The sequence below is a fragment of the Ylistrum balloti genome, unplaced genomic scaffold, assembly GCF_031769215.1.
Source record: "Ylistrum balloti isolate Yb309-2 unplaced genomic scaffold, AGI_CSIRO_Ybal_v1 Utg369850, whole genome shotgun sequence".
NCBI classification, from domain to species: domain Eukaryota; kingdom Metazoa; phylum Mollusca; class Bivalvia; order Pectinida; family Pectinidae; genus Ylistrum; species Ylistrum balloti.
In genome coordinates, this window is record NW_026782003.1 from 2347027 (window position 1) to 2373472 (window position 26446).

General features: G+C 33.8%; 1 protein-coding gene across 1 annotated transcript in view; it reads left to right on the forward strand.

Annotated features, from left to right (window-relative positions):
* The window catches only part of LOC132545613 (uncharacterized), a 59453-nt gene extending 33661 nt beyond the window's left edge, over positions 1-25792 (forward strand). Inside the window, exons 19-34 of the mRNA XM_060209308.1 lie at positions 5526-5592; positions 9090-9345; positions 9658-10351; positions 13229-13372; positions 14624-14895; positions 15895-15956; positions 16227-16328; positions 17253-17402; positions 19184-19252; positions 20318-20438; positions 20718-20862; positions 21054-21188; positions 21542-21694; positions 21990-22031; positions 24465-24494; positions 25304-25792. Coding sequence (XP_060065291.1) covers positions 5526-5592; positions 9090-9345; positions 9658-10351; positions 13229-13372; positions 14624-14895; positions 15895-15956; positions 16227-16328; positions 17253-17402; positions 19184-19252; positions 20318-20438; positions 20718-20862; positions 21054-21188; positions 21542-21694; positions 21990-22031; positions 24465-24494; positions 25304-25515 — 2654 coding nt within the window. The 3' untranslated portion in view covers positions 25516-25792. The remainder of the gene's footprint in view (positions 1-5525; positions 5593-9089; positions 9346-9657; positions 10352-13228; positions 13373-14623; positions 14896-15894; positions 15957-16226; positions 16329-17252; positions 17403-19183; positions 19253-20317; positions 20439-20717; positions 20863-21053; positions 21189-21541; positions 21695-21989; positions 22032-24464; positions 24495-25303) is intronic.
* The last annotated feature ends 654 nt before the right edge of the window (positions 25793-26446 follow it).

Here is a 26446-nt window from a genome sequence, read left to right on the forward strand (position 1 = left end):
TTTGTCGCATAAACATGCCTCATTTTTGAAGAATTCATTTAGCTCATCAATATTCATATCATTGTGTGTCCAGAGTTTTCATTGGAGATGGGATGCTATAGGTTTGAGTTTTGAAGAAAAAGCTTTCATGTTATTGGCGAAAGGATAAAATGATAAAGAGTGATGGTTGATTGACTGTTAACAGTGGAGGTTTTAACTGAACCGTGACATTGTCTTCCTCTAGAAGCAGGAGAAGTTATAAAATTTATGTTGCAGGAATGGACATTAGATTATCTACCATATAAAATGCTATGATGCTGATAAACTGCATGATGAGTTAGACTTAACAGACAAACATGTATAGCAATCATAGCAGAACATAACTTTAATATGTAAAATGTCTGTTTATATGAACATTTTTCTTCAGTTTTTTTTTATCCAATCAAAATGTTGATATTTACTTGAATAGTTTAACCTATATTTCTTCTAATTAACATGTTAATTCTGAGTTTCTGACAGATCGGGTAAAGATTTCAAAACAGAAAAATATATAGTAAATTATTTTATAACTGTCAATAACTTTATCTTATATGCTATCCTTTGATACATGTACAGAGGCATTTCAATATCAGTAACTATTTAAAGGTGATGATGTTTATCACAGCTATGTTACATGTAAAGAGACAATTTAATATCAGTAACTATTTAATGGTGATGACGTTTATCACAGCTATGTTACATGTACAGAGACAGTTTAATATCAGCGACTATTTAATGGTGATGACGTTTATCACAGCTATGTTACATGTAGTACACTGGTGTTATTGCATGAAGGTAGTGGAAATAATCACACAGATATTACTCAGCACAGTAAAGTAAACACAATAACAACAGGTGCTTGTCATTGAGTGGTTGTATACTTTATACAATACACTTCTATATCATAATATCTCATGACATCATGGTAAATAATGTACAAAAAACACACATGTCAACAGCACATATTTAGGATCACATTCTTAGCTTGCTAGCAAAATCTGTCAATTGTGGTTTTTTTATTTGTGGTATCACAAGGTAATGTCTGTTAACTGATTCATTTGTTGTGTGAGATTTATTTCTATTGATTGCCTGGGTACTCTAAATCCATGTCTACACACTGTAAAAATAAGTGTCTGAAAGAAGGTTTATTGAGTCGTATTTATCAAGTGTCCACAAAAAAGCGATTCTTTGGAAAACCATGAAAATTGAACCTCGTGAAAATATATGGCTTTACAGTATACTGTAATTGGAATGTTGCCATTTATTTCCTGACTTAAATAGAAAGAGATGTCCTTGAAGATCTCAAATATTGCAGTGTATGATAACAAAAAACAGACAGCACATCTGTTATAAGGGACAAAAAACATGCAAGTAAACAAAAAATAATAAAAATTTAAACATTTCTTTTTTAATGTAAAAATGTTTTATTTGAATCGACGGCTACATGCACTATCAAAATGATTAATTTATGATGCAATAAATTTTCATTTTGACTGACACTTCAGCAGGAAAGATTTGAAAAATTGAAATAAAATATTCCACATATAGTGTGGTGTAAGCTAGGCTTTGACAATAGATCTGAATATTGATTGTGAAGGTAATGGTAAGTTTGAGGGATACAAAGCTGTTTATTGCCTCAACTTTCACCAATACTTATAAGTAATCCCCAGGATTTACAGTCGGTAGCGAGGAGAGTGGTTGTAAGGTTATTAGAACTGGCCCTGTGGATTTATACTGATTTACCTGCACACGTATGTGTAGTTGACATGTACCAATGAATAACATTTTCGTGGATTCTGACTGTTGGTGTCTTAGAGACATTTACACAAACAGCATGGACTGAAAGTCTGGATCTAGAAATACAGGTAGGAGTTTTCTACAAGCAAACCTAGATATAAATAAAACTTTAGATAAGAGAAATGATTTAACATATGTATTGATGTTGTAGAAACAGTAAGCCTGTGTTAAAGAGATAGAGTTAAAGAAATAAATTTACTGTTATGATATGGAGAAATAAAGCTATGGTTGATTTTTTACGGGATCAGATCTGTAATACATATATCATAGAGTAAGTAAACAAAAGTTATAGAAATTTGTTATATAAATAACATGCAAGATATTTGTAATTAACAAAGCAAGTGAAGTTAGGAAATTTTTATAAAATAAATATTGTAAGTATTTATAGAAAGTTAAGCAACAAAGCAGAATTTCTGTGTTAGATGCTATAAAACCTACATGAATGACGCTAGTTTTTGATTGGCGTTGTGTCGTGTTTAAGGGTTATATCATCACGTCCACTGATTCTGATACATTATAATTATAAATTTTGATTTGATTTTTTCTTTCCTATCTCGTATTGCAATAAGTCTCTGGCTGGTAATTAGCTCGTCCATGTTAATATAGTTTAGCAGAAATGACAACTAATGGGATTTGTTGTTCTTAAAATGTCCTGTACATTCTCACTACCACACAAGTATTATCAGAATATGGTCCATTAGCTTATGAAATAGTGTAGTCAACAAATTATAACATTGTTTTAGTTAAATGATTGTGAACACTTGAATTTAGCACATTTTATTTTATATAACTCTAGTTTGAAAGTTTATGTAAAACTTACTCAAATATGGTAAAAAAATATAACCCGAAGGAATACTGAAATGAAATGTTTATATTCTGTTGAACAACATTGATTTGTTCAAATAATTTGTTGAAAAATTTTGAAGTACTTTGAGATCTTAAGGCTTGTATTTGTATAGAAAGCCAATGTTTGATAAACAGACGACTTCTCTGTTGTATGAATATCATGATGTCATAAGTATGTTTGCAAACGTTATCAGCCATTTCTCCAGGCTTGTGCAAATCTCAAGAGTTTACCTACGTGTGCAGGATCGGTGAAAACCTAGGGTCTTATTCCTGCCTGTGTACATGTGCATATCTCTTTGAACCGTCCCAAATAGACATGTACGATTTCAAATATTTCTGACACTTCTGTTTATCATTTTAATCTCGGTAACATCATAATGTATTTGCTTTAAAAATCGTTACGGAGCACTTTCTGAAAATGTAAAGTGGTGACATGGAAATATTTTTTGTCCCTTCAAGTGTACTTTAATACAAACTTTGTAAAGTTCAGTTAAAACCAATGTAAGATAGAGAGTCATTGAACCATGTTATGTTTGGTACTGAACCCATGAAAAACTTCCTGATAAAGAATGTGTTTAAAAAATTAAATTTAAAATGTATACCAGAAACAGACTGTTATTTGGCTGTTTGTATATAAACAAACTGTCATAGAATGGATTGTAATAAAATAGAAACTTTCTAAGGTTTCTTAGGTACAACTATACCTAAAAAAAACTGATATGTGAAAATTCGAAGTCAGGAAACATGTCATATGACAATTTTTGATATTGATATCATATACAGTATTTCTAGAAATCACTTAAGTGTTAACCCCATGCAATTTATTTTTAAAGTTGTATGGATTGGAAGGAAAAGAAAAGCAATTTTGTGAATTACCAGTTGCCATGGAAATATTAACCTTCAGCTTCATCTTCATTGATTATGCTCATTTATAGTGACAATGTAATTAAAGTGTTGTTTATATATCTATAGAAGTTTACATTTATCATTAGAACGTCTCCATTTTACACGGTATTGATACAAATGTAATGAACTGATCACTCCTCTGAGAATTAATAAATTAAAGCATATAGAGTCAATATTGATGGCAGAATAAGTGTACCTAGCATTCTAGTACCAGCAAGGAAGAAATCTCGGACAACCAACAGTGATTATAAGATGAAAATCCTACCTGAAAATGCAATATTTGTTGATATTAAAGCCTTTTCAACAGCTAAGATTTTAAAAAAAAATGTAAATGCCAATATTAAAATTTAATTTTAACCAACACTTACATAGGGCGCAGTAAAATCTTCAAAAGATTTCAGATTAACAGTTGCCTGAATTTCAATGGCTATATAATATATATATACTTTAAATATTTACATCCTGAATTAGTAGATTAATTTTAAATTTGAAACATTAATACAATTTAGATATTGCTTCACTTTTCATTTCATGTTATTGTTTATTTTTGACATTCATTGATTGCAAGAACACTTTTAAAAAACTGATTTAAGGGTATAAAATTTTGTGATAATTTCTGGAATTCTACTATGTATGATTCATGAAGGTTTTTTTTTTTTTATTATTATTTTAATGCATTATTTGTGTGGAATATTTTTCTTGAAACAGTTTCAGCAAAAGGTAATGAATTTTTACCAGCTATTTTTACTTCCAAATATCATTCACTTTTACCGTAAGATATTTAATGCACTGTGCCTGACAATTTATCTCAGAAACTCCCGAGTACAGGTATGGATTTACAACCGGACGCTAGCCTCTTCTGTATTTACTTATCTTAACACCTTTTTGTTGACAATTGCTTGAACATTATCGGGTGATGTAGGGTCATTGTGTGCCTGTTGTGGTCCACTATGGTCAAAACAGACAGTTAGTCGACAGGTGAGATTTACAGGTGAGCTTTATTTTATGGCTCGGCTTCACACCTGGTACCAGAACAGGTTGGAGATCCAGACTATCAAACAATGCTATCTTGAATTTCGACAAGAATACCTGATGTTAATGTAATGAGGAAATCTTGTTTTCATTTGTAATTACTATTTCAGCTTATTGACACCAGTTACAGATTTTAAGATGCCTAGTGTTGAGGAAAGTGTATATGTTATGTTGGTGATTCAGAAATTGTAAAACTTGAAGTTTTATTTTGATTCTTCAAATTATATTTTCATATCAAAATTGCAATATTATGTTGCTTATTTATGGTGGAATTTTGCTTATTACTTTCAATATCAATTTTTTTTTTAATATTATTTTATTAACGACAAGCTACAAATTATTGTCCTAACATAGAGTAAATTCTTCTGTAAGTTTAAATTCTGTTATGTAAATGTGAAAATGATGAGCACTCTGTGTACATGTTAACATTTATACTGTAATCACGAACAATGTTGAATCAAATGAAACTATATAATTCACAATATATCTGAGTTTGGTCTATAAATATTTGGCTCTGATAAGACATAAACAGCGTTTTAAATAGCTAGCCAACATGTGTGTTCCTCAGAACGGCATCGCAGGTTTGTGTATTGATAACTCAATCAACAGATATACTGACACATGGATCCAGACCGTCTATCATAAATAAATCCTGTACTTGGGTTTTATAGATTTTTACAGCACCAATCGTCAACATAGAACTCTAGTGTCAATCGTTATATACTGAAGTCTTTGTCTTGTCCGGAAACAAGGCAATCACATATCACCAAGCTTAGATTATTCAATCGATTGAGATTTTTTTTAACATGATATAGGCCGATACTGTGATATTTAAGGGTAAATAGTCATTGGAGGCACATGTTTGATCAGTAATAGTGAGAGTAAAGTCAACACCTACCATTTAAATGTCTCGTTTGTTTTAACAGATAGCAGGGCACAAAGTCGTCATTCTAGATTTTCGGAAAGACCAGAAAGCCAGTTTCAGGATTGCGAGTAAGTAGTAAACAAGATTTTATTATCATTTTTTTTAAATGTTATATGGCATTTGTGATGATTTCCATTTAAAAAAAAAATTTTTTTCATGAACCTTTTCCTAAATACAGATAAAATTTTGAAAGTTTAAGTAGATTAGAACATGTCATCATACTAACTTTGAAATAATGTGAGCTAGCTTTCTTTTGTGATTACCAACTTTCACAATTTCTCTAGCACAAGTTGGTGATAATCAAATTCGATGGAACTGACTTTACTCTTGTTAATCATCCAGTGTCTGAATTTGCATTGATCCACTTTCAAAACGATGATTTCAAAAAGTGGAAGTGAAACCTGACAAATCAAAGCGACCAATCAGATTTAAGTAAATATGTCAAGAAGTTTCAGTGTAAAGGAACATTCATTGCTGAGCAGAAAGGAAAACGAAAAAATGTTCAACTTGTGAAATCTTCAGTGCCTTGTACATTTTGATTTCATGTCTGCAATACAAGGTATTAATACTGTGAATATGTTAACCAAGTGAAATGGTCCGTTTTTCCTGGTCTACTTCACAGTAGTACTTCATTCCCTATCATGATGAATTTGCAGTTTAAAGAAGATGAAAAAGTTAATTTACCAGCAAATATGTACATACTTCATATATAGGACATATACTTAGTTGTGCTTACAGCCATCGTGTGTGCATATATATCAGGTTGGTTTTAGCCAATTTCATGTCATATCAAGTCGATATATATGTTTATAGATTTGTATAGAAAAAGAAGGAGAAATACTCGATCATGACAAAAATTATCTCAGGTTATCTTAAATCCTGAGATAAGTTCTCTGTGCAGTGAAGAGGTGAGATAGACTTTTCAGGATAAGGGTAGGTCATGATAGGCAGGGTGCCAGTGACAGTGACAGAACCGCCAAAATAGTTTAGATTATAAGGTTTACAGGGTTCAGGGGGTAGAAAGGGGTCGCCAAACGACCTTTACTCAGTGTCCTACATATCATTTCGGCCCCTTTCTCCTTGCCAACTTATGTTAATTTAAGTAAAATCAAGCATAGATTTTTTTTATCACTACATGAATTAGCCTTATGTTTCAGATTTAATCCATGATTAAGCTATTGAAATTATTTTATAAAGTTTTGCAATCTTTTGGTGATATGATTAAATTGTATTAGACACCTTAGTTAAGAGAGCTCTCTATGGAGAGAGATTATCAGATTAATATAGCTGTAGTCATATAATCCTTTACTATTTAAACCATTGATCATGTCGCCCAAATCCCAGACGTATAATTTTAACAGGATACCTAAACAACTCTGTGTTGATAAATCTGATTACGATATTAATGTTTCTGATATCATTATATGGAAAAATTCAGCAAAGGTTTATTTATAGAAAGCTGTAGTTTTGTGATATAATCAGTGCATATATTACAGAATATTGGGATCAATTTAATACCACATAGGTAAATTTTTATGATACTAAATTAGGATTACTCCCCTTTTCTGAAAATGACTATTGTGAGAGGAGGTTATAAAAACACTGAAGTGACAGCATAGGTGAGAGGGTAGAGACAGGAAACACTGAAGTGACAGTGTGGGTGAGAGGGTAGAGACAGGAAACACTGAAGTGACAGTGTGGGTGAGAGGGTAGAGACAGGAAGCTCTGAAATGACTGGATGGGTGTGAGGGTAGAGAAAGGAAACACTAAAGTGACAGGGTGGGCAAGAGGGTAGAGACAGGAAGCACTGAAGTGACAGGGTGGGCGAGAGGATAGAGACAGGAAACACTAAAGTAACAGTGTTGGTGAGAGGGTAGAGACAGGAAACACTGAAGTGACAGGGTGGGCGAGAGGGTAGAGACAGGAAGCACAGAAGTGACAGGGTGGGCGCGAGGGTAGAGACAGGAAACACTGAAGTGACAGTGTGGGTGAGAGGGTAGAGATAGGAAGCACTGAAGTGACTGGATGGATGTGAGGGTAGAGACAGGAAACACTGAAGTGACAGTGTGTGTGAGAGGGTAGGGACAGGAAACACTGAAGTGACAGTGTGGGCAACAGGGTAGAGACAGGAAACACAGAAGTGACAGGCTGGGTGAGAGGGTAGAGACAGGAAACACAGAAGTGACAGGGTGGGCGAGAGGGTAGGGACAGGAAACACAGAAGTGACAGGCTGGGTGAGAGGATAGAGACAGGAAACACTGAAGTGACAGGGTGGGTGAGAGGGTTGAGACAGGAAACACTGAAGTGACAGTGTGGGTGAGAGGGTAGAGACAGGAAACACTGAAGTGACAGGGTGTGTGAGAGGGTAGAGACAGGAAACACTGAAGTGACAGGGTGGGTGAGAGGGTAGAGACAGGAAACACAGAAGTGACAGGGTGGGTGAGAGGATAGAGACAGGAAACACTGAAGTGACAGGCTGGGTGAGAGGGTAGAGACAGGAAACACTGAAGTGACAGTGTGGGTGAGAGGGTAGAGACAGGAAACACTGAAGTGACAGTGTGGGTGAGAGTGTAGAGACAGGAAAAACAGAAGTGACAGGGTGTGTGAGAGGGTAGAGACAGGAAACACTGAAGTGACAGGGTGGGCGAGAGGGTAGAGACGGGAAACACTGAAGTGACAGTGTGGGTGAGAGGGTAGAGACAGGAAACACAGAAGTGACAGGGTGGGCGAGAGGGTAGGGACAGGAAACACAGAAGTGACAGGGTGGGTGAGAGGGTAGGGACAGGAAACACAGAAGTGACAGGGTGGGCGAGAGGGTAGAGACAGGAAACACAGAAGTGACAGGGTGGGTGAGAGGATAGAGACAGGAAACCCTGAAGTGACAGGCTGGGTGAGAGGGTAGAGACAGGAAACACTGAAGTTACAGTGTGGGTGAGAGGGTAGAGACAGGAAACACTGAAGTGACAGTGTGATTGAGAGTGTAGAGACAGGAAAAACAGAAGTGACAGGGTGTGTGAGAGGGTAGAGACAGGAAACACTGAAGTGACAGGGTGGGCGAGAGGGTAGGGACAGGAAACACTGAAGTGACAGGCTGGGTGAGAGGATAGAGACAGGAAACACTGAAGTGACAGGCTGGATGAGAGGGTAGAGACAGGAAACACTGAAGTGACAGTGTGGGTGAGAGTGTAGAGACAGGAAACACAGAAGTGACAGGGTGGGCGAGAGGGTAGGGACAGGAAACACAGAAGTGACAGGGTGGGCGAGAGGGTAGGGACAGGAAACACTGAAGTGTATAATTCAAATCATATCCACACTTAGATGTTCTAAAAGCTTTGAATAGATTAATTTCTGATAAGAGAATTCACAGTAACTGTTGATTAGTACTGTGAAGTTCAATGTTCCTCATTATTTTGAGCGTGGTGAAGCAGACAAAACTCTTGGACATTCTAGTAACACTATGGTCCAGTCAGTACTGATCGAAAAGCTCAAATAGCATGTCAACAAATCTTTATAGTACTGCTGAAATGATTATAGTCATACGTTTACTATATCTCTCTGTCTACAGGTTAAACGAAGACGAACGTGAAGGAAACACAACTGAAACCTGTACACCTCGTGCTGACTGGGCAGAGCCAGTGGAAGGGGCAGAACAGGTGAGGGAGCAAACAGTGGATGCCGAGCCAGAGGAAGGGAAAGAGAATACAGGAGAAGCAGACCATATTAGTCTCATTCTTCCTAACAACAGCCAGGATCCTCAGGCTTCAGACGACTCACTCAGGGTTGTTGAGGATGTGACGACTCAGACAGATGATTTGGAGGAGGTGAAACATATATTAGATTGTGTGCAGTGATTGTGATGAACACTTCTTTTATGATCCGAGTCACTAAATGCTTGATCTCTTGGTAAAAAACAAAAATTTCACGTCTTAGAACGAAAAATTTCTGAAAATTAATGAAAATAAAGTAATCAGTATTGGTTTTACACAGGAAAATATCTTAGTAAAATATCTGTGGGTTGGAATCAGAGAATTTTGTGATAAAAATTTAAAAAAAATTAATGATATAAATAAATATATAAGATTAAGAAGACTGAAGATTTAGATAAACTTGTTATTTCTGGTCATTTTTGTCAGGATTTAAAGAAAGCATTTGAGGAGTCAGGTGAGCAAGATCTTCGTCTCAACCTCCACCCAGATCGAGAAATTGGTGTAATTAATGAGGAGAATAGTGATGTAGACATCTCCCGAGAAGCCACACCCGTTGGCCCCTCTGTACCACGCCCAGTAGAGCATCACATAGAAGATCTACATGATGGTGAGGTCCACATAGAGGTCACCTCAATTCCCCCTGGTGGTCGTGCACCAACACCTCCGAGGCGGCGGGACACTCCTCTTCAAGAACTCAGCAAATCGGAGGAGTGGCATTTTTCGCCAGATGTGGAAACAGATCGTGATTCAGCACAACTAAGAAAAGTGAATCCCTTTTACCGGGTCAAGGGATCAAATCTCCACTGGTCAAAGTTAACAATAAAACCGGAAAATTACTGTTTTGAGTGTATACCTGACAGCATGTCAACTAAGATAGGGCGCTCCGCTGGTAGGATGCCGGGACGAACACAGAGTGCTTCATCTCAAGTGTTACGGATGTCTCGCAAACAAAACGAGTATTTCAAAAGGGCTCCACCTGTTAGGACTCCTCCCTCAATACCTAGTCCTTATCATGTTCAGCGTGTCGTGAAGGAGTCACCGAGATATGGACAGACATATAACTCAGGACTGGAGCATCATGCTCGGTCAGTTCATAGTCCTCGACACTTCATGGAGCATGGTGAGTCAGATTTAATTCTCTCTCAGGGTTAATCTAAATATGTTATTTGCTGTTTACATCTGCATTAAAAAATTCAAAATTAATAATTTTTATCATTGTTTTGAGAACATCCTTATTCCTTTCAAATTTCCTACTTTGAATTTTGATTGTCATGGAATATTAGATTTAAAGTTATTCTGAATATTTCAAATTTTACTTCAAAATTCAGTGACAAAACAAGGCAAGCTGGGGAGAATTACAGGTAAAAAAAGTTGATGGGTTTTACAGCACACCATGATTTGCACTTATATAAGATATATATATGTGAATTATATAACAGATAATACATGTAAGCATTTAACATAATTACTATATTTCTATATATGGTCGGCATTATACTGGGATTTGTGGAGAGGAAAATATGTAGAAACCAACTAGTTCTCGTTCTACATGTATTTCTTCCTGCCTCATTTTGAGTTTAAGTCTGCACATCGGTCTGTGTGAGAAAGTATGAGCATCAGTCTTTGTGAGAAAGTTTGGTATTTAGTCAATGTGTGAGAGTCTGAGCATCAGTGTATATGAGAGTCTGAGCATCAGTCTATGTGAGAGAGTCTGAGCATCAGTCTATGTGAGAGAGTCTGAGCATCAGTCTATGTGAGAGAGTGAGAGAGTCTGAGCATCAAACTATGTGAGAATCTGAGCTTCAGTCTATGTGAGAATCTGAGCTTCAGTCTATGTGAGAGTCTGAGCATCAGTCTATGTGAGAGAGTCTGAACATCAGTCTATGTGAGAGAGTCTGAGCTTCAGTCTAGGTGAGAGAGTCTGAACATCAGTCTATGTGAAAGTGTCTGAACATCAGTCTATGTGAGAGAGTCTGAGCTTCAGTCTATGTGAGAGAGTCTGAACATCAGTGTAGTGTTTATGTCTCATGGAATGACAGAATACATACATGCTTATATTGGATCTCATACTACACTTTTTTTACAGTTATTTCTCTTTTATATTGCCTTACCTTAAAAAACTTTGGTATTGTGTCCGAGATGTGGAATTAAGTATTGTATTGAAAACTCAAATCTTGTTGCTATTCTCAGTTGTATTCGGAGTATTTGCCCCGTATTAATTTTTTATGTTGAAATACCAAAGTTTGAAATCAGGTTTGGTAAACATTTATTTCTTTTAAATCTTAGTATTAAGTTTGTTAGTTGAGCTTTTATAATACATGATAAATTTGTATGATAAATTAAGTAAAATCCAAAATATTGGATAACCTTTGTTTGCAGCTAAAGGTACAGGAGGTAATTAATAAAAGTTTATCAATATGCTAAGTATTGTATTATATATGCTACAGTTTGGATCATTATATTTGGTATGGTGTGTGTATATAAGTCTCAATGGTTATAGGATACTCAAAAGTGTTTACTAATTCAAGGATACATTAATATTATATAGCCTATGTATTCAAACATATCTGGTATTAAATGTGCAGGTTCGAGATATGTAACACCACTTAGTGTATCTGACTTTCTGTATATAACAACACTCCATGTTTATTTATCTTTTTTTTTTTTTGCTTTCTGGGAAATTATAACACAGTATCAATTCTGCAATAAGTCTGGGGAACCAACAACATGTTAATTTTTTAAGTAGTGATGTGGGCTATTACAAGGTGTAGGCAATGGTAATTAATTTACTGCACACTATAGAGATTCATTTGCACAGAGATTTAAATAACACATACGTCAATTTGTTATTTTCACAGGTAAATTTTATGATAAAATTGCTGTCAATTTCAAACTGTCTATTCATATATTATGCAAATAAAAAACTCTGTCATAATTGACATTATGCAACAACCAATCGTTACTTTTCATTCATTTATATCATCTTAATGTATACTGTGTGCTATGTGTAGCTACAGCCAAGAAATGTATAGCATTACTTACAGGTGCATTTCATTTATACCGTCTTTTCTGTATATGCTAGTGTATTTTTTTGATATTTAAGATCACATATTAGATATTAATGCCATCATCCAGTGTTGTGTGAATCTTTTTTTCAGTGTATGACCTCTAATATTTCATTTTCAATAATTAATCATCAAGGAAAGTGAATATTCTGAGATAAGATCTATAATATGAGATATTGTAGAGTATACTAAAAGCCATATTCATCCTTCCATAGGTGTGATGTCATTGTCACGATATCTAGTCCATGTTTTAGGGGGAAATATACAGGCTTTTTTTTGACAGCAATGACCAAATTTTTAACCATCTCAGATCCAGATTTAAGATTGCTGTGCTATTGGAACATAGATATTTGTTTTCTTCACAAATCAATACATGCTAGTCAGTAATGCACCTTTAAGTACAGTCAGGTTATATTGCTGGTGATGTCTATCACCGTTCCCTAAGATTTTTTTATTGAAATATTTTTCTGTCAAGTATTTTAGATAAATGAAATGTTATAAATTGTAATATTCATGTATATCTGTGATGTTTGAAACTTCAAAATTGTTTTGAAAAACAAAAATCAAAACAATGAAAAGACACATTTGTAAAGTTTATCAATGTTGTGATTCAGACATACTAATATATTCCAAATGCAAAGAATCAAAATGAGAGATGAATATGATAGCAAGGGAAATAACTCTTTGCAGGTATTTGTTACTTTACATTTAAAATGGTACAATATTTTATCATTTCTCTGAATCACATAGAAATGGGGTATTTTTTTTTTATTTTGAAACTGAAACTTGATTTTAAAATGTGATAAAGAATTCTGTTATCATTAATGGTAATTAATTAACGGTAAAGTAGATGTGAATATCTTTCTATTTCAGTTTCCCTGGTGACAACACTCTTATAACCTGTCCGTTTTATACACATTTTGTTCTTTTAGTGGGTGATCTTCGTAAGGACATCCGGTCGGCACCAGCCAGTCAGTTTGCCAATGGTGACCCTCTCGGTGGCTCTCTACAAGTGAGTCGACTGGATGTGCCGTCTAGGGAGAACACCATGCCGGAGATGTACATTGGGGACAATGGTATGTTGATAATATATGTGATGAAAAATTTTTTTACTAATATTATTCTTCAGTTATATGTCTGAATATTTGTGGATTTTGTTTTCAGTGAAAAGTAATGAAATGAAATAAAATGTTTTATGTTAAGTGTTCTTATTAACTTGAATTTCTTAAAGCAAATTTTTGCAAAATAGACCTTAAGTTCCTGGCAATTATTCAAACTAAATTAAGATAATATATAGAAAAAGTCAGAAACTAAGCTGCCCAGCTATCTACCAATCAGATAGCTAATATGCCTAGCCATCTACCAATCAGATAGCTAATCTACCTAGCTATCTACCAATCAGATAGCTAATCTACTTATCTACCTAGCTATCTACCAATCAGATAGCTAATCTACCTAGCTATCTACCAAAATACATAGCTAATATACCTAGCTATCTACCAATCAGATAGCTAATCTACTTATCTACCTAGCTATCTACCAATCAGATAGCTAATCTACCTAGCTACCAAAATACATAGCTTATCTACCTAGCTATCTACCAATCAGATAGCTAATCTACTTATCTACCTAGCTATCTACCAATCAGATAGCTAATCTACCTATCTACCTAGCTATCTACCAATCAGATAGCTAATCTACCTAGCTATCTACCAAAATACATAGCTAATATACCTAGCTATCTACCAATCAGATAGCTAATCTACTTATCTACCTAGCTATCTACCAATCAGATAGCTAATCTACGTAGCTATCTACCAACCAGATAGCTTATCTACCTAGCTATCTACCAATCAGATAGCTAATCTACTTATCTACCTAGCTATCTACCAATCAGATAGCTAATCTACCTAGCTATCTACCAAAATACATAGCTAATATACTAGCTATCTACCAATCAGATAAGTGATCAACAAGTCATATATATCCTCTTTATGGTATAATAAGTTGCCTGTTGAATCAAAACCTTTATAATTGTTAAGAATGTTAGTAAATTACTAACTCTGCTTACATAACGATTTCCAAGAAATTGCAAAACTTAATTAAGTACACACCATTAATGGCATCTTCAACACTTGAGGGGGCAGGATCACTTACTATCCAGAGATCATAGGTGATCACAATGCCATGTATTTTAGTATGTAGTACAATATAAAAATTAGTTATCAGTGTAACCAGTAGATAGCTATAACAGACCTTCTTTTATATATCAAGATATATTGTTTGACATCTCTAGAAAATCGCCATTTATAATACATTATGTGTAGTCTATTACTATAAAGGTAACCCCCCTATGTCTATACTACGAGAACAAACAGCACCAGAGGATATACCAGAGGAAGGAAGGGAGGCAACTCTACCTAGTCAAGGGGATGAAAATTCCAAACATGTTGGATTTAAAATGGATAATGAAAAAAGCAATGTATCGAAGACAACAACTAATCCAGGATTTTTGTCCAGTCGTGATCGAACACTCACACAAACATCCATCGCTCACATAGGCAGACCCATCGCCCAGTACACACATATAGGAGATCCTGTGAGTATATTTCTTTGTGGGAAATCTAGTTATTGATTGTCAGTGGCATTTGAAATTAAGCTGGATAAAAAAAAACTTCAATTCATAGCAATGTGACTCATTGGATACGCTTCTGTACTTTGTTAAACTTATATGATAAAATCTTTAACTTAAACGTTTATGATTTGTAGACTTTTGAAGGCTTTATACTTAATGTACTGGTATATGTTATTACTGATGTACATTACCTGACATGTTGTATGACCATGCAGTCTCTAGATAGAGGACCCGGTTACTGTAGTTTATTCCTTAAATCTTTAATGATCTACAGTATACTGTCTTAATTTTTATATGTCAAATATCGATGGACTCTCTGCTGGATTCCAGGGATAAATAAAATCTTACACCCCCTTGGAGGTGAGATAAATGGATCTCAACCTGAAGGGAAAGATGATTGAGTTAGCAAACACAAGGCTTACCGAGTGTTTGGAACTTAAACATCTTTTCCCATAGGTTGAGAGCACCCAATGTTACCTATAAAGGGATGAGTGATTATTTTTCTCTTACCCTGCTGACTTTATCAGACACTAGTTCCTGTTTTTGTTTTGAATATACTGTGACATAATATCATTGTCCTGAGAGGGGAATCCCTCCCCATCCCCTTAGTCTCAACCCTAGGGTCAGACAATCTCACACTGGTAAATAGTCTGTATCTACTTGTCCAGGGTAAGAGAGCTGATAATTCTATTCCAGAACATTAATAGTCGTAATCTTTGACTACATAATAGAAAGGCAGTGAATACCTTCACTATCATTATTATTTATGTATACATAAAATTTGTAAGTTGTATAAAGATAAATTCTCACAAGGATATGCTGTAAAGTATCCTTGTAGTTGAATGTAACATTTTTTTAAACTATGGATGGCCTAAAAATTTGACATGTATCGACTTATCATTAGTTACAGGTGATTTATAGTGAGGAGTTGATCGTTAAAATTAATAATATCTTTATTTTCAGGATGAAATAAAAGCTGCAGCTCAAGTTCAGAAAGAGGCCAAGGCAGTGGTAGATATCCAGAGGTAAGAATTGATCATTAAGACATATGTCTACATTTAAAAGAGCAAAGGGAAATAACCTTGTGATTTGTACCAACATACTGCTACCTGGTATGTGTTAACATTTTCAAACAACCATTACAGTATAATAATATTGCTTTGATATCAGTTTAAATTTTACTGCTTTTATAAGTAAATCAGTACTAACAGATTATCCATCATTTTATTCTTTCTGTCATATTGTTTGAGAGATGTGTCACTGACAAAGCTGTAAGGACGGAGATTATTTTGCAGAATATTCCGTGGATATGTGGCGAGGAACAGGTACAAAATACTTTTGAAGGAGGAAAGAGAGAAGAAGGAAGATGAAAGGATGGCACATAATGCTAGCAATAAGTAAGGCTGATCCACAGTATCACTGTAAACTGAGATCACTTGCAATAAGTAAGGCTTATTCACCATAACACTGTAAACTGAGAATGCTAGCAATAAGTAAGGCTGATCCACCATAACACTGTAAACTGGGAATGTTTGCAATAAGTAAGGCTGATCCACCATAACACTGTAAACTGGGAATGTTTGCAATAAGTAAGGCTGATCCACGGTATCACTGTAAACTGGGAATGTTTGCAATAAGTAAGGCTGATCCACGGTATCACTGTAAACTGGGAATGTTTGCAATAAGTAAGGCTGATCCACGGTATCACTGTAAACTGGGAATGTTTGCAATAAGTAAGGCTGATCCACAGTATCACTGTAAACTGGGAATATTTGCAATAAGTAAGGCTGATCCACGGTATCACTGTAAACTGGGAATGTTTGCAATAAGTAAGGCTTATTCACCATATTGTTGTAACCACTGTATAATGGGTTTAATTTAGCTTCACACAAATTTCTCAATTTTGGTGTTTAAACTAGAATACATAACTTTTTCCTAAATGAAATTCACCAGTTCGATATTCTCCATGCAGTATTACAATGAAAAGAGCAACGCTGAGACACGGACCAAAAAAAGTGGGTAGGGGAGAGAGAGAGGAGGAAAATATAGTGTCAAAATATTTGTACTGTCGCTACTACATCATTATACAAGGGAAAGAAGTATATGAAGTCTGAAGAAATGTTAGGTTTTTAATGTTTGAGATCTGATTAGTACATGTATCATCGTTCTATTGATTACAGAACATTTAAGTTTGGATTAGATCGGTGACTATGTCAATTCCTCTATATTCCCATTGGATATTTCTGATGTCGAGTGTCTCAAGTAGCCTAATGATATCATTTTTAATTATAAACCTTTTGAATGTGATGCGTTTTTTCCAGAAAATACAAGGAACATTTAAATGCAAAAGCAGAGATCTACAACCGTCCACCGCGTACAGCAGAGGAGAAAGAATGGACGAACAAAGTGAAAAAGATTCAAGACGAGAAAGCAGAAAAACGCCAGAAAAAAATGGATGAACTGGCAGATAAGTAAGTGTGATTACCAGCATGATCAGTTTTATTAAGTAATGTTAGCTCTGTGTTTGTATGAGATCTATCAAAGAATGTTTTAACAGTGTTATCAGATTGTCTGTAGTATCTTTACTTGCTGTAAAGTGGTAAAACATGTATCAAATGTACAGAAGTTATCACAGTTCGTAATCCACTGTCATTGTCATGGTAATGTGAAGCTTCAGTTCAAATGTCTTTGAGAACAATATATAATTATGCATTCGAATATAATGAATTTATAACAAAAGTTGTTATACTAAGCTGATTGAATGAAGCTCTAGATTTTTCTTGAAAATAGTTATGCTTATAATTTCTGATTAGAATGAAGGTGTTTTCTCATGTTTGGTAATAAAATACCACTACAAATATAGATATACCTACTGTGTATATTTTTATATTTATTGATTTTCTTGATAATCATCTTAGGAGTCTCTGTTCTAACAATAATTCATTATTTTTATATCAAAATATGAAAAGGGTTATGTTTGAAACACTTTTTCACCGTTTTCTTTATGTCCTGAAGTTAAACACATGGGTCTACCATTATTTGTTCATTGAATTTACAGTACTTAATATTCAATAGTGGCTTTACAGTATGTTAGGTTCAAAGCTTTGTTTTCTTTAAACAGGGATGAAAGTGATGGAATTGATATAGGAGATCAAACAGGATGAAATAATGCTCTAATTTACTCAGTTCTTATTTAAATCTAATATTCTTGTTACTTACTAATTGATAGTCTATAACATTTACTGAATTAATTTGAAGCTGAAAGCTTGTGATAAACATGCATGTTGAACTGAAATTTACTCATATTTGTTTTCGTTATTAGCCAGTTTAACATTAATTATCAAAATTCATTTACATTAACTTAATCTTCAAATAACTTTAATAATCTTTAATAGTTTCAAATGAAGGTAACCCAGCTACCCAATTTAATATGGATACTCCATAAACAGCCTTGTTACTGGACGTAATTCCACTTCTGTATTATTCAATATCATAATGATACCAAAATTGGGTATGGGACTTATCATACTCTCCTGAATGTTAATGCTTAAAGTCATATAAGAACAGTTGATATTGTCAAAGTACACATTTTTCAAGCCAAAATCTATAATATTATATGAAAGTGAATAACCTACTTTTACGAAAAAATGACTGTTATTTCGTAATCTGATTTATTCATTATTTTTTGCTCACGCAATATATAATTTTTTAATTACTATTATACAAATGTTTGTGTTTTTTTGTTTCTAGAGTAAGTAATGTACACAGACTTTGTACTTTTGTGTTACCGGGTATATCACATTGTTAGAAGTCTTTGTTAAAGATGTATCAGAACAAAAAATATTAATTTAATGAAATATTTCTTGTAAGTGAAACTTTATGTGCAGTGTAACAATTGTATGCCAGTGTTGTTTGTTTCATATTTATATACTGACATATAAGGCAATGATCCAGTAACTTAATCTTAATTCTCAGAATTATCAGGAGTCTACATTATCCTGATCCAGTCTTTGAAATACATGTATCAAAATTCCAAAGGAAAAACAGATTTTTCTCATTCATTTGACTAATTTTTCCTAAAAACTTATCTTTTATTTATGAAAGAAAAAAAACAATTTAGAGCTGACATGTTAAAGAATTTTCTCTATATCAGATTGAACAACTCGCTGATGTTACTAATAAGACAGGGTACTAATGTTTTGTCTGTATGTGGTGATGGCATTGTTATGCTTGTTTGGCTTCTAACCTTCAGAAACGCTAAAAACTTCCTTCGAGCCTCAACAAAGCTCTCAGTCATTGGGCCGCACGTCAACATATACGAGTAAGTATGATATCATGTACATATCATAGAGTGATAGTTGAGCCTGCTTAGAGTGTGAACTTTCCTTTTGTTTTATCACAAAAAACTGAATTCATTATTGGGTTTTACATTTCAAAAATTAGACTATTGTGGTTAAAGGACTTTCTGATTTCATGATTTCGTATTTTATAATTACTGTTGCTCCTGTCCGTCACAATTATAGTCAGAAATAAATTTGTTATCGTCCAATAAAATTTCATGTTTATTTCACATGGTCGCTATATTCTAATATTGTCACGATGGTCATGAGGGTATGATTAGACATTTGAGTGGTGTAAGGGGTTTCAGACACAATCAGATTAAACACAAACAGAAACAGTATTTTATCCTTATGGACATGTCAGATCATAAAGACTTATAAGGAAGGTGTAGAACTTCCTTGATAGAGTGGAAACAACCTCTTCAACAGCACTCACTGATATCTATCATAAACTCTCAAGTATATAACAACAATTTCATCCATAACTTTCATAAATTTGTACTAAATCTGTACGTGTAAGTTCAGAGGATGTACAAAGGACATTACTCCCAAACATTTTATTTCTGTTTCGTTGCCGTTGTAAATGTAACACCTTGTTAGAAGAGACATAACATGATCTCAAACTCTGATAAGGGCCTCAACAGCATAGTTTGACTCTTCACAGCTCTAGTACAGTATCATAATGAGACAAGTTCTACAGCTGATTAGATTAGGGCAGTCACAGATCAAGGTTTAAGGCTCAAAAGTCATACTTGACCATGTTTGATTTTTTTTTTAATGAGTAAAAACACGAATATTATTCACATACACCCTCTATTATTTGAAGTTATATCTGTGTGTACTTCATCTTGTCTCCCACTCACTTTAATTTTAGTGCTAAAACCAATTAACGATTGAATAAAGCACCTCTCCCACTTGGGAACAGCTTGACCTCTGACATAAGAAATTTACATACCCAAGATTTGATTAAGTGTAATGCCATGACATTACAGAATAATCAATGACAGATACTAAATATGTATAATGCTATTATACTAACATTTCAGAATCTACCATCCAAAGCAAGTGGGGCCAACAAAGCAAGAATTGTCCCACTGTGCCACTCACATACAACGACACATCAGAGGCTTCCTGGTCAGGAAAAAGTTTGAGAAGTTAAAGAGGAAGGTAGTTATTTTTATCTCTTTGGTTATATAGTATAACTGTGATGCTATTTCTTATGTATGTGTATTGTGATACTCAATTTTATATATGTGTGATCTTTGTAAGATGTAAAGATCACTGAGCATACAGGACAGTTATGGTAAAAAAAATTTTTACTGACATTTTCTGCATGAATGATGATTATAATTCAGCTTTGATAAATAATTTCTGTCCATTTTTAGTTGGATGTATGTCCTTGATCATTGAGTGACTTAATGACAAGGTTTATTTCTAAACTTTCAGGCTAAGTGGTATGGAACAACATGGCAGAAGTTGGTACGGGATTACAAGGGTACACTGGCACGCTGTCAGCGTAGACACGGTGTGGAGCGGGCAAGGACACCATTTACATTCAAGGACATGAGTGACTACATGGACATGAGAAGAAGTAATCAGCCATCTTTCTTCTTTATCCATTGATATTATAAAATAAGTACATGATATATATTGTTACAACATGACAATTGTATTCGGAGAGTCATGTTAAAGGAAACTTCTATTCAGTTAGGGGGTTTGATACTTCAACTTTCTCTCCCTGCCATTGTTTTTGCTTCATTGAATCTTTGTGTTTATTTTCAGGGTATGAGAGTGTGTTTGACAAGAAAGCCTATGGAGGAGAGCTGGAGGTCACCGACTTGGATCAGTTTTTCCGTGAATGTGATCTTTATCCCTCCAGAACTGAAATTGATGAGGGCATTGATGTAATCTTACAAGGTAAGGCCATGTTGTTGTTATGATAGAATCTCACCTTCAAGTCAGCTCTTGCACAAGTCATTAATATCAACACATTGTTAATCTTTGTGCCTCATTATAAACATGTTTGGATGTAGACAATGTAGTTATGCCTTTTACTTCCTTCCTGTCTTACTTCATCTTTCCTTCGTTTCTTCTTCCATCTTTTCCTCATCTCTTTCTTTGCTTCTCTGGTAGATTCAGAAGAATATGTGTTGTCTTATCTTGATTATTTCAGAAGGTCAGTTCTTTCTACCAAATCAACACAGTTCTGTTTCCTAAGATTTTGTGACTCTATCAATTAATTTATATATTTAATTTATTTATTTCTCAAGGTCAACTAAACAAAAGACGAGGGTTGAAGAAGAGCGAAGTATTAGAGCTGGTCTTCTATATCTATGTTCCTAAGGCAACAGGTCTGAAAAACACACGCCAGTCTACGTGGATGAATCCCATTATTGATGGTGTGGAAGCCCGTAAACTCCTAGGTATGATATCTTCTAAAAGTCATGGCTTATGTCTGTTACAAATTTATGTACAAATACTGTTGACATTTATTCTAATTTTGGTTGAAAAGACCTTTCAGGTAAAAATATGAAAACAACAATAGTTTTTTTTCCACCAAGGAAAAGTACATGTAGCTGTGTAAAATGCTGTATGTCGTTATATATTGGTATACTTATCAATAACATTTTGGCACTACACCATCATTTTATGCTTATATCAGTATTGCTGGTACTTGTAAGAAGAAACTCCATTTATCACTAACATTCTATTTTACAGGAATTGCATCTTCATCCAAAAAGGAGTTGTTAAAAATCTCAGGTCAAAATTATATATAATGATAATAAAGTTTAACCCATCCCATTTTTCTTGATATTGTAAAAGTGAACAGTTTTGCATTGGTATTAAAATAAGTAATCAGTACAATTATATTAGTGATTTAATGATATATGGTTAAATACTTATAACTTTATTGTCTGATAAATGTTGCCTCCGAATAATAAAAAAAAAAGAAACTGAATTAATTAAGGATGTATGCTACCAAAATGTAACATATTGAATATCCATTCCAAAAGAGCTCCAAATTTGGTAAATGAATATTCAAGGTAGAGTGGGCAGTAGATAGCCATGCCGGTATTGCAGTGTGTACAAGCATTAAACATAAAGGGACACTTGGTCTGTTTTAATTCTGAAATGTAATTATATGTAAACGCACAAGTGGTGCTACAATTACAGACATAACAATTAAGTAGCATATACCCTTAATTAAAGGATTTGGTAAAAACTGAAAAAAATACTTTAATGTGCAAACGTGTTCACTTTTACTGTAATATAAATAATCTAGTTTACCTGTAGATTCTAACTTGATAATTAAACAGTTGGTGTAGGCTGTTTACTAATAATACCTGTAGTGTATGTCTTATAAGATAACTTGAAGTTTGTTAACATTTAAAATACTCTGATAGACCTATAAAAATGCCAAATATTGCATGATATTACCACATTAAACCCTGTTTAGTGAAAAAAAAACAGATTCTGGTTGAAAAGTGTATCAGATCAGATAAAAAAGAATGATAAAATTATAGTTATTTTTAATTCTTATTTATTGCCTTGTGAAATGTATTTTTCATTCCTGTTGACATTCAGTATATAATGAACAAATTTTAAACTATTTCTTGCATCACCTAGCCTGTCTCAATTTCTCAGGGAGGAGAGTATGTACCTGTGCATTAATCAAATGTCTGTCCAGAAAAATTCTTTATGGCAAAGATATATTAAAGTTCTTGTAATATTAATTCACATTATTAACCCCTCCCAAAAGTAAATGAAAAATAAAAATAGGAAATAGTTGATGAAATATATGCAATTTAACAATTTAATTCAATTTAAATTTGTCACCTTTTTCTCAACACCTGCACAGGAAATGCATTTATTATGACAATGTTCAATATTACCCACAATTCTTCCTTATCATGACAGGTAATGATGGTATGTACTTCAATCAGGACACTGTAGAAAGTTAAACAAGTTGTAGAATAGCTGTGTATTTCAGGCTAGGTATATAACAAGAGTCCCACCACTTTCCATACAGAACACTTTGGTAAAGTCATGTTGCCCAGGGACACCAACACATCAGCACAGACCAGTCAATGTTTTCATATTCATGAGAAACAAAAACAGGAAGATATGTGCTGACATGACTGTGTCCTTTGGCAAGACTTTTAACCCCAGTTGATCTGGATAGCATGTGGTGTACCTCCTGCATACTGTTCAGTGGAGTAGCCACCAGCTACTAAAAGGAGACCACATCTCAAAATGACCCTGACTATTGATGGGACAATAATACCAGCAAGCAAATCACATATATGTTTTTCTTTATGAGTTAGATTTTAGGTACAATAGTGATTTTTATGCGGCATATTATCAAGTGGAATCTACAATAGGTAGTCTTACCAATCGCTTTTCAATATTTGTAGGCATTAACACAATTTCAGTGGAAAACTTTAACCAATCAAAGGCAATTATATATTTACCTACAATTGGTTGGTCATGATCATCACCTTGCAGGCTATTCTATTATTTAAATAGAATTTCTTCCAACAACTAAGAAAGATTTATGTTAATATATACTTATGATTGTATATAGAGATCACATATTTTAAAGTTCCACTGCTCAGATATACTACAAATAACATTCAGCTAGAGTTATCAATGCTTTGTGACCTCACACCATACTTAAATTTCCTCGAGTCTGCCCAAGAAAAAATATTGAAATAAAAACAAAATATAAAATTTCATTGTTGACTTGATCTTATGGTACTACCAAACTATGACCAGAATTTTCATAGATTATGCTAACTGTATTCCATTGAATTATGATAGCATGTTTTGTCAAAATTAATTCCACACAATCCATTTTGATTTAGTTGGAAAAGATTTTACTTCATTCTGGTAAAATATATTGCTTAACTTCAGGTTATATAATCAGCTTTAAATTTCAAATTGAACTTTGGTCATTTATTGGCAATGAAAGTGATGGCATTATTTGTGGTCTGAGGTCACATGGTAAGTAAAACAGCTAAAACTCCTTTATAATCGTACATTCCCCCAACAATATTTACTATCAGTTATTTCCACTGCTTCTTGCCCTATATCAAATTTAATTTTATCCTTTTTTTCAAATCATTATGTAATACATCAGAGTTATTTCCCCTGCTGTTGTACCATTTGATTTTGAATGTTTGTGTTTCACAGGGTACACCAATGAGAAAGGGGAGATAATAAGTATGACTTGTAGACAGGAGATACAAAACTTTCTATTGTAGCTGTATTTGTGTAGTAACTATATTTGGCATGTCCAGATTATGCATGACCAACATTGTAGCTACCATTTTGTCTGTTCATCTTCTGGAAAACAAAGCATTCATATCTATAATGACCTTCAAACTTTTTTTTTTTTATCCAGAAAGTTAGTCTAAAACAACTGTTCTAGAATCTTGATAGTTCCTACTTCTTGTATGTCATATATAGTGAAAAAATATTCCATGAAGTAGATTGACCTGTATGACGTTTCAGTAATTTTGTTCCCATTTAAGTAGGAACGGATTTAATATTACTTTTGGTTTATTCTCCGGCTGCTTTTGTTTTGAACTTTTTGAGAAGGACCATTTTCATTTTCTGTTTATTTTTCTTCGTTCTGTATCCTTTGTTGAAATATTCTTTATTTCTCCTCTCTATCTATTGTAGAAGTAGTTTGTTCCAGAATACTGTTCACATCATTTATAACCCAAAAGGAATTTAATTAATTTAATTTGTAATTAATATCTTAATTAGTTTCCTAGTTATCAATACAAACTATACTTTGGTGTAATTGGTGAACTGAGCCATATAACTCAATTCAAAAATTTTGTGTCGGGAAACTTGTCTGCTTCAATGTTAATTTAATGTAACTTCCTTCAGAAGGATATTTTTGTAAATATGACATTTATTTATTTTCATTTTCATTGTATCATTTCATTTTTTTGTCAGACAGTGATTATTGTTTTAGATATCTGGATATGATTACAATACTTTTCCATCTCTCTGTTTCACAGGAAGTGAATTTGTTGAACCAGCTCCTCTTGAAGTATGTGCCAAACTTGTCATAGACTCTAAACGGGAACGAAGAGAACGAGAAAAACAGGAGCTCAATAAGCAGGAACAAGCAAAACTGGAGGCCATCAAGGCGTCGGTGAAGGAGCGACGAGTTAGAGTGAAAGCTCCTGATGAAATGAGTGAAACAAGTAGTACAACAACAGTAGACTGAGTAAAATTATTGACACATTTAGTCAGCATAGACTGAACCAGAAGTGATAGGAAGGTCAAACTCTGACAAAGGTCGAAAAGTCCAGCTGGTATCTGTACAATGGGAATATGTGATTGGATTAAAAACTGGACAAGAAATGAGCAAACTCACAGCTATGCAACCTTTCACTGATAATTTCTAATTACACTTCACAGTCTTATTCAGCAGGATGGTTATAGAAAAATGTCAGCATTGAAAAGACAGAAATTTTAAGTCAGAGGCTGAAAGGATGTAAAAATAAAAGTAATTAAGTGACTGTGATTATAGGAAACTGTACCAATTGTGTAACTATCATATGATTTCTGTTATTTAGAATTCCTTCAATAAGCCCAGAGAATGTCCAAATACCTCCAGAGCGATGGAGTATAATAGCAGACATGATCTTATTGCCAAATAAATCTTGTACTTCTGAGATAAAATAATTTCTGAAATCTTTCTGTTCACTGGAAATTTAAGATGAATGAAACCATGTTTATCAGTTGAAATGGAATTATCAATTGTTAATTTGAAATTAATAGGTTAAGAAGGAGATTTTATTTTAATATTACGGTAGTTTAAATCTGAGTGGTTGATATGTTTGAGAAGTATTTCAAACTTCATTAGAGGTTTGTTGTTTTGTTGAATTGTTAAGTTTTTAGATAAGATAAGTTATTCTTTGGTATAGTAGCTAGAACAGATATATTTAATAACATGCCATTAAAATTTAATTTGTTGAAAAAAAAAATATGAGTTAATGCAACCAAAAAATTATTTATCGCCACAAAATATAGGGTATATAAAATCTGTTTAAAATAATGTGTGATAAATAATATTCCACCATATTTATTTTTGTCTTTAAAATGTTTAACAGCAAACCTGTGATATATATTATACACAATGTGACATGTATTTC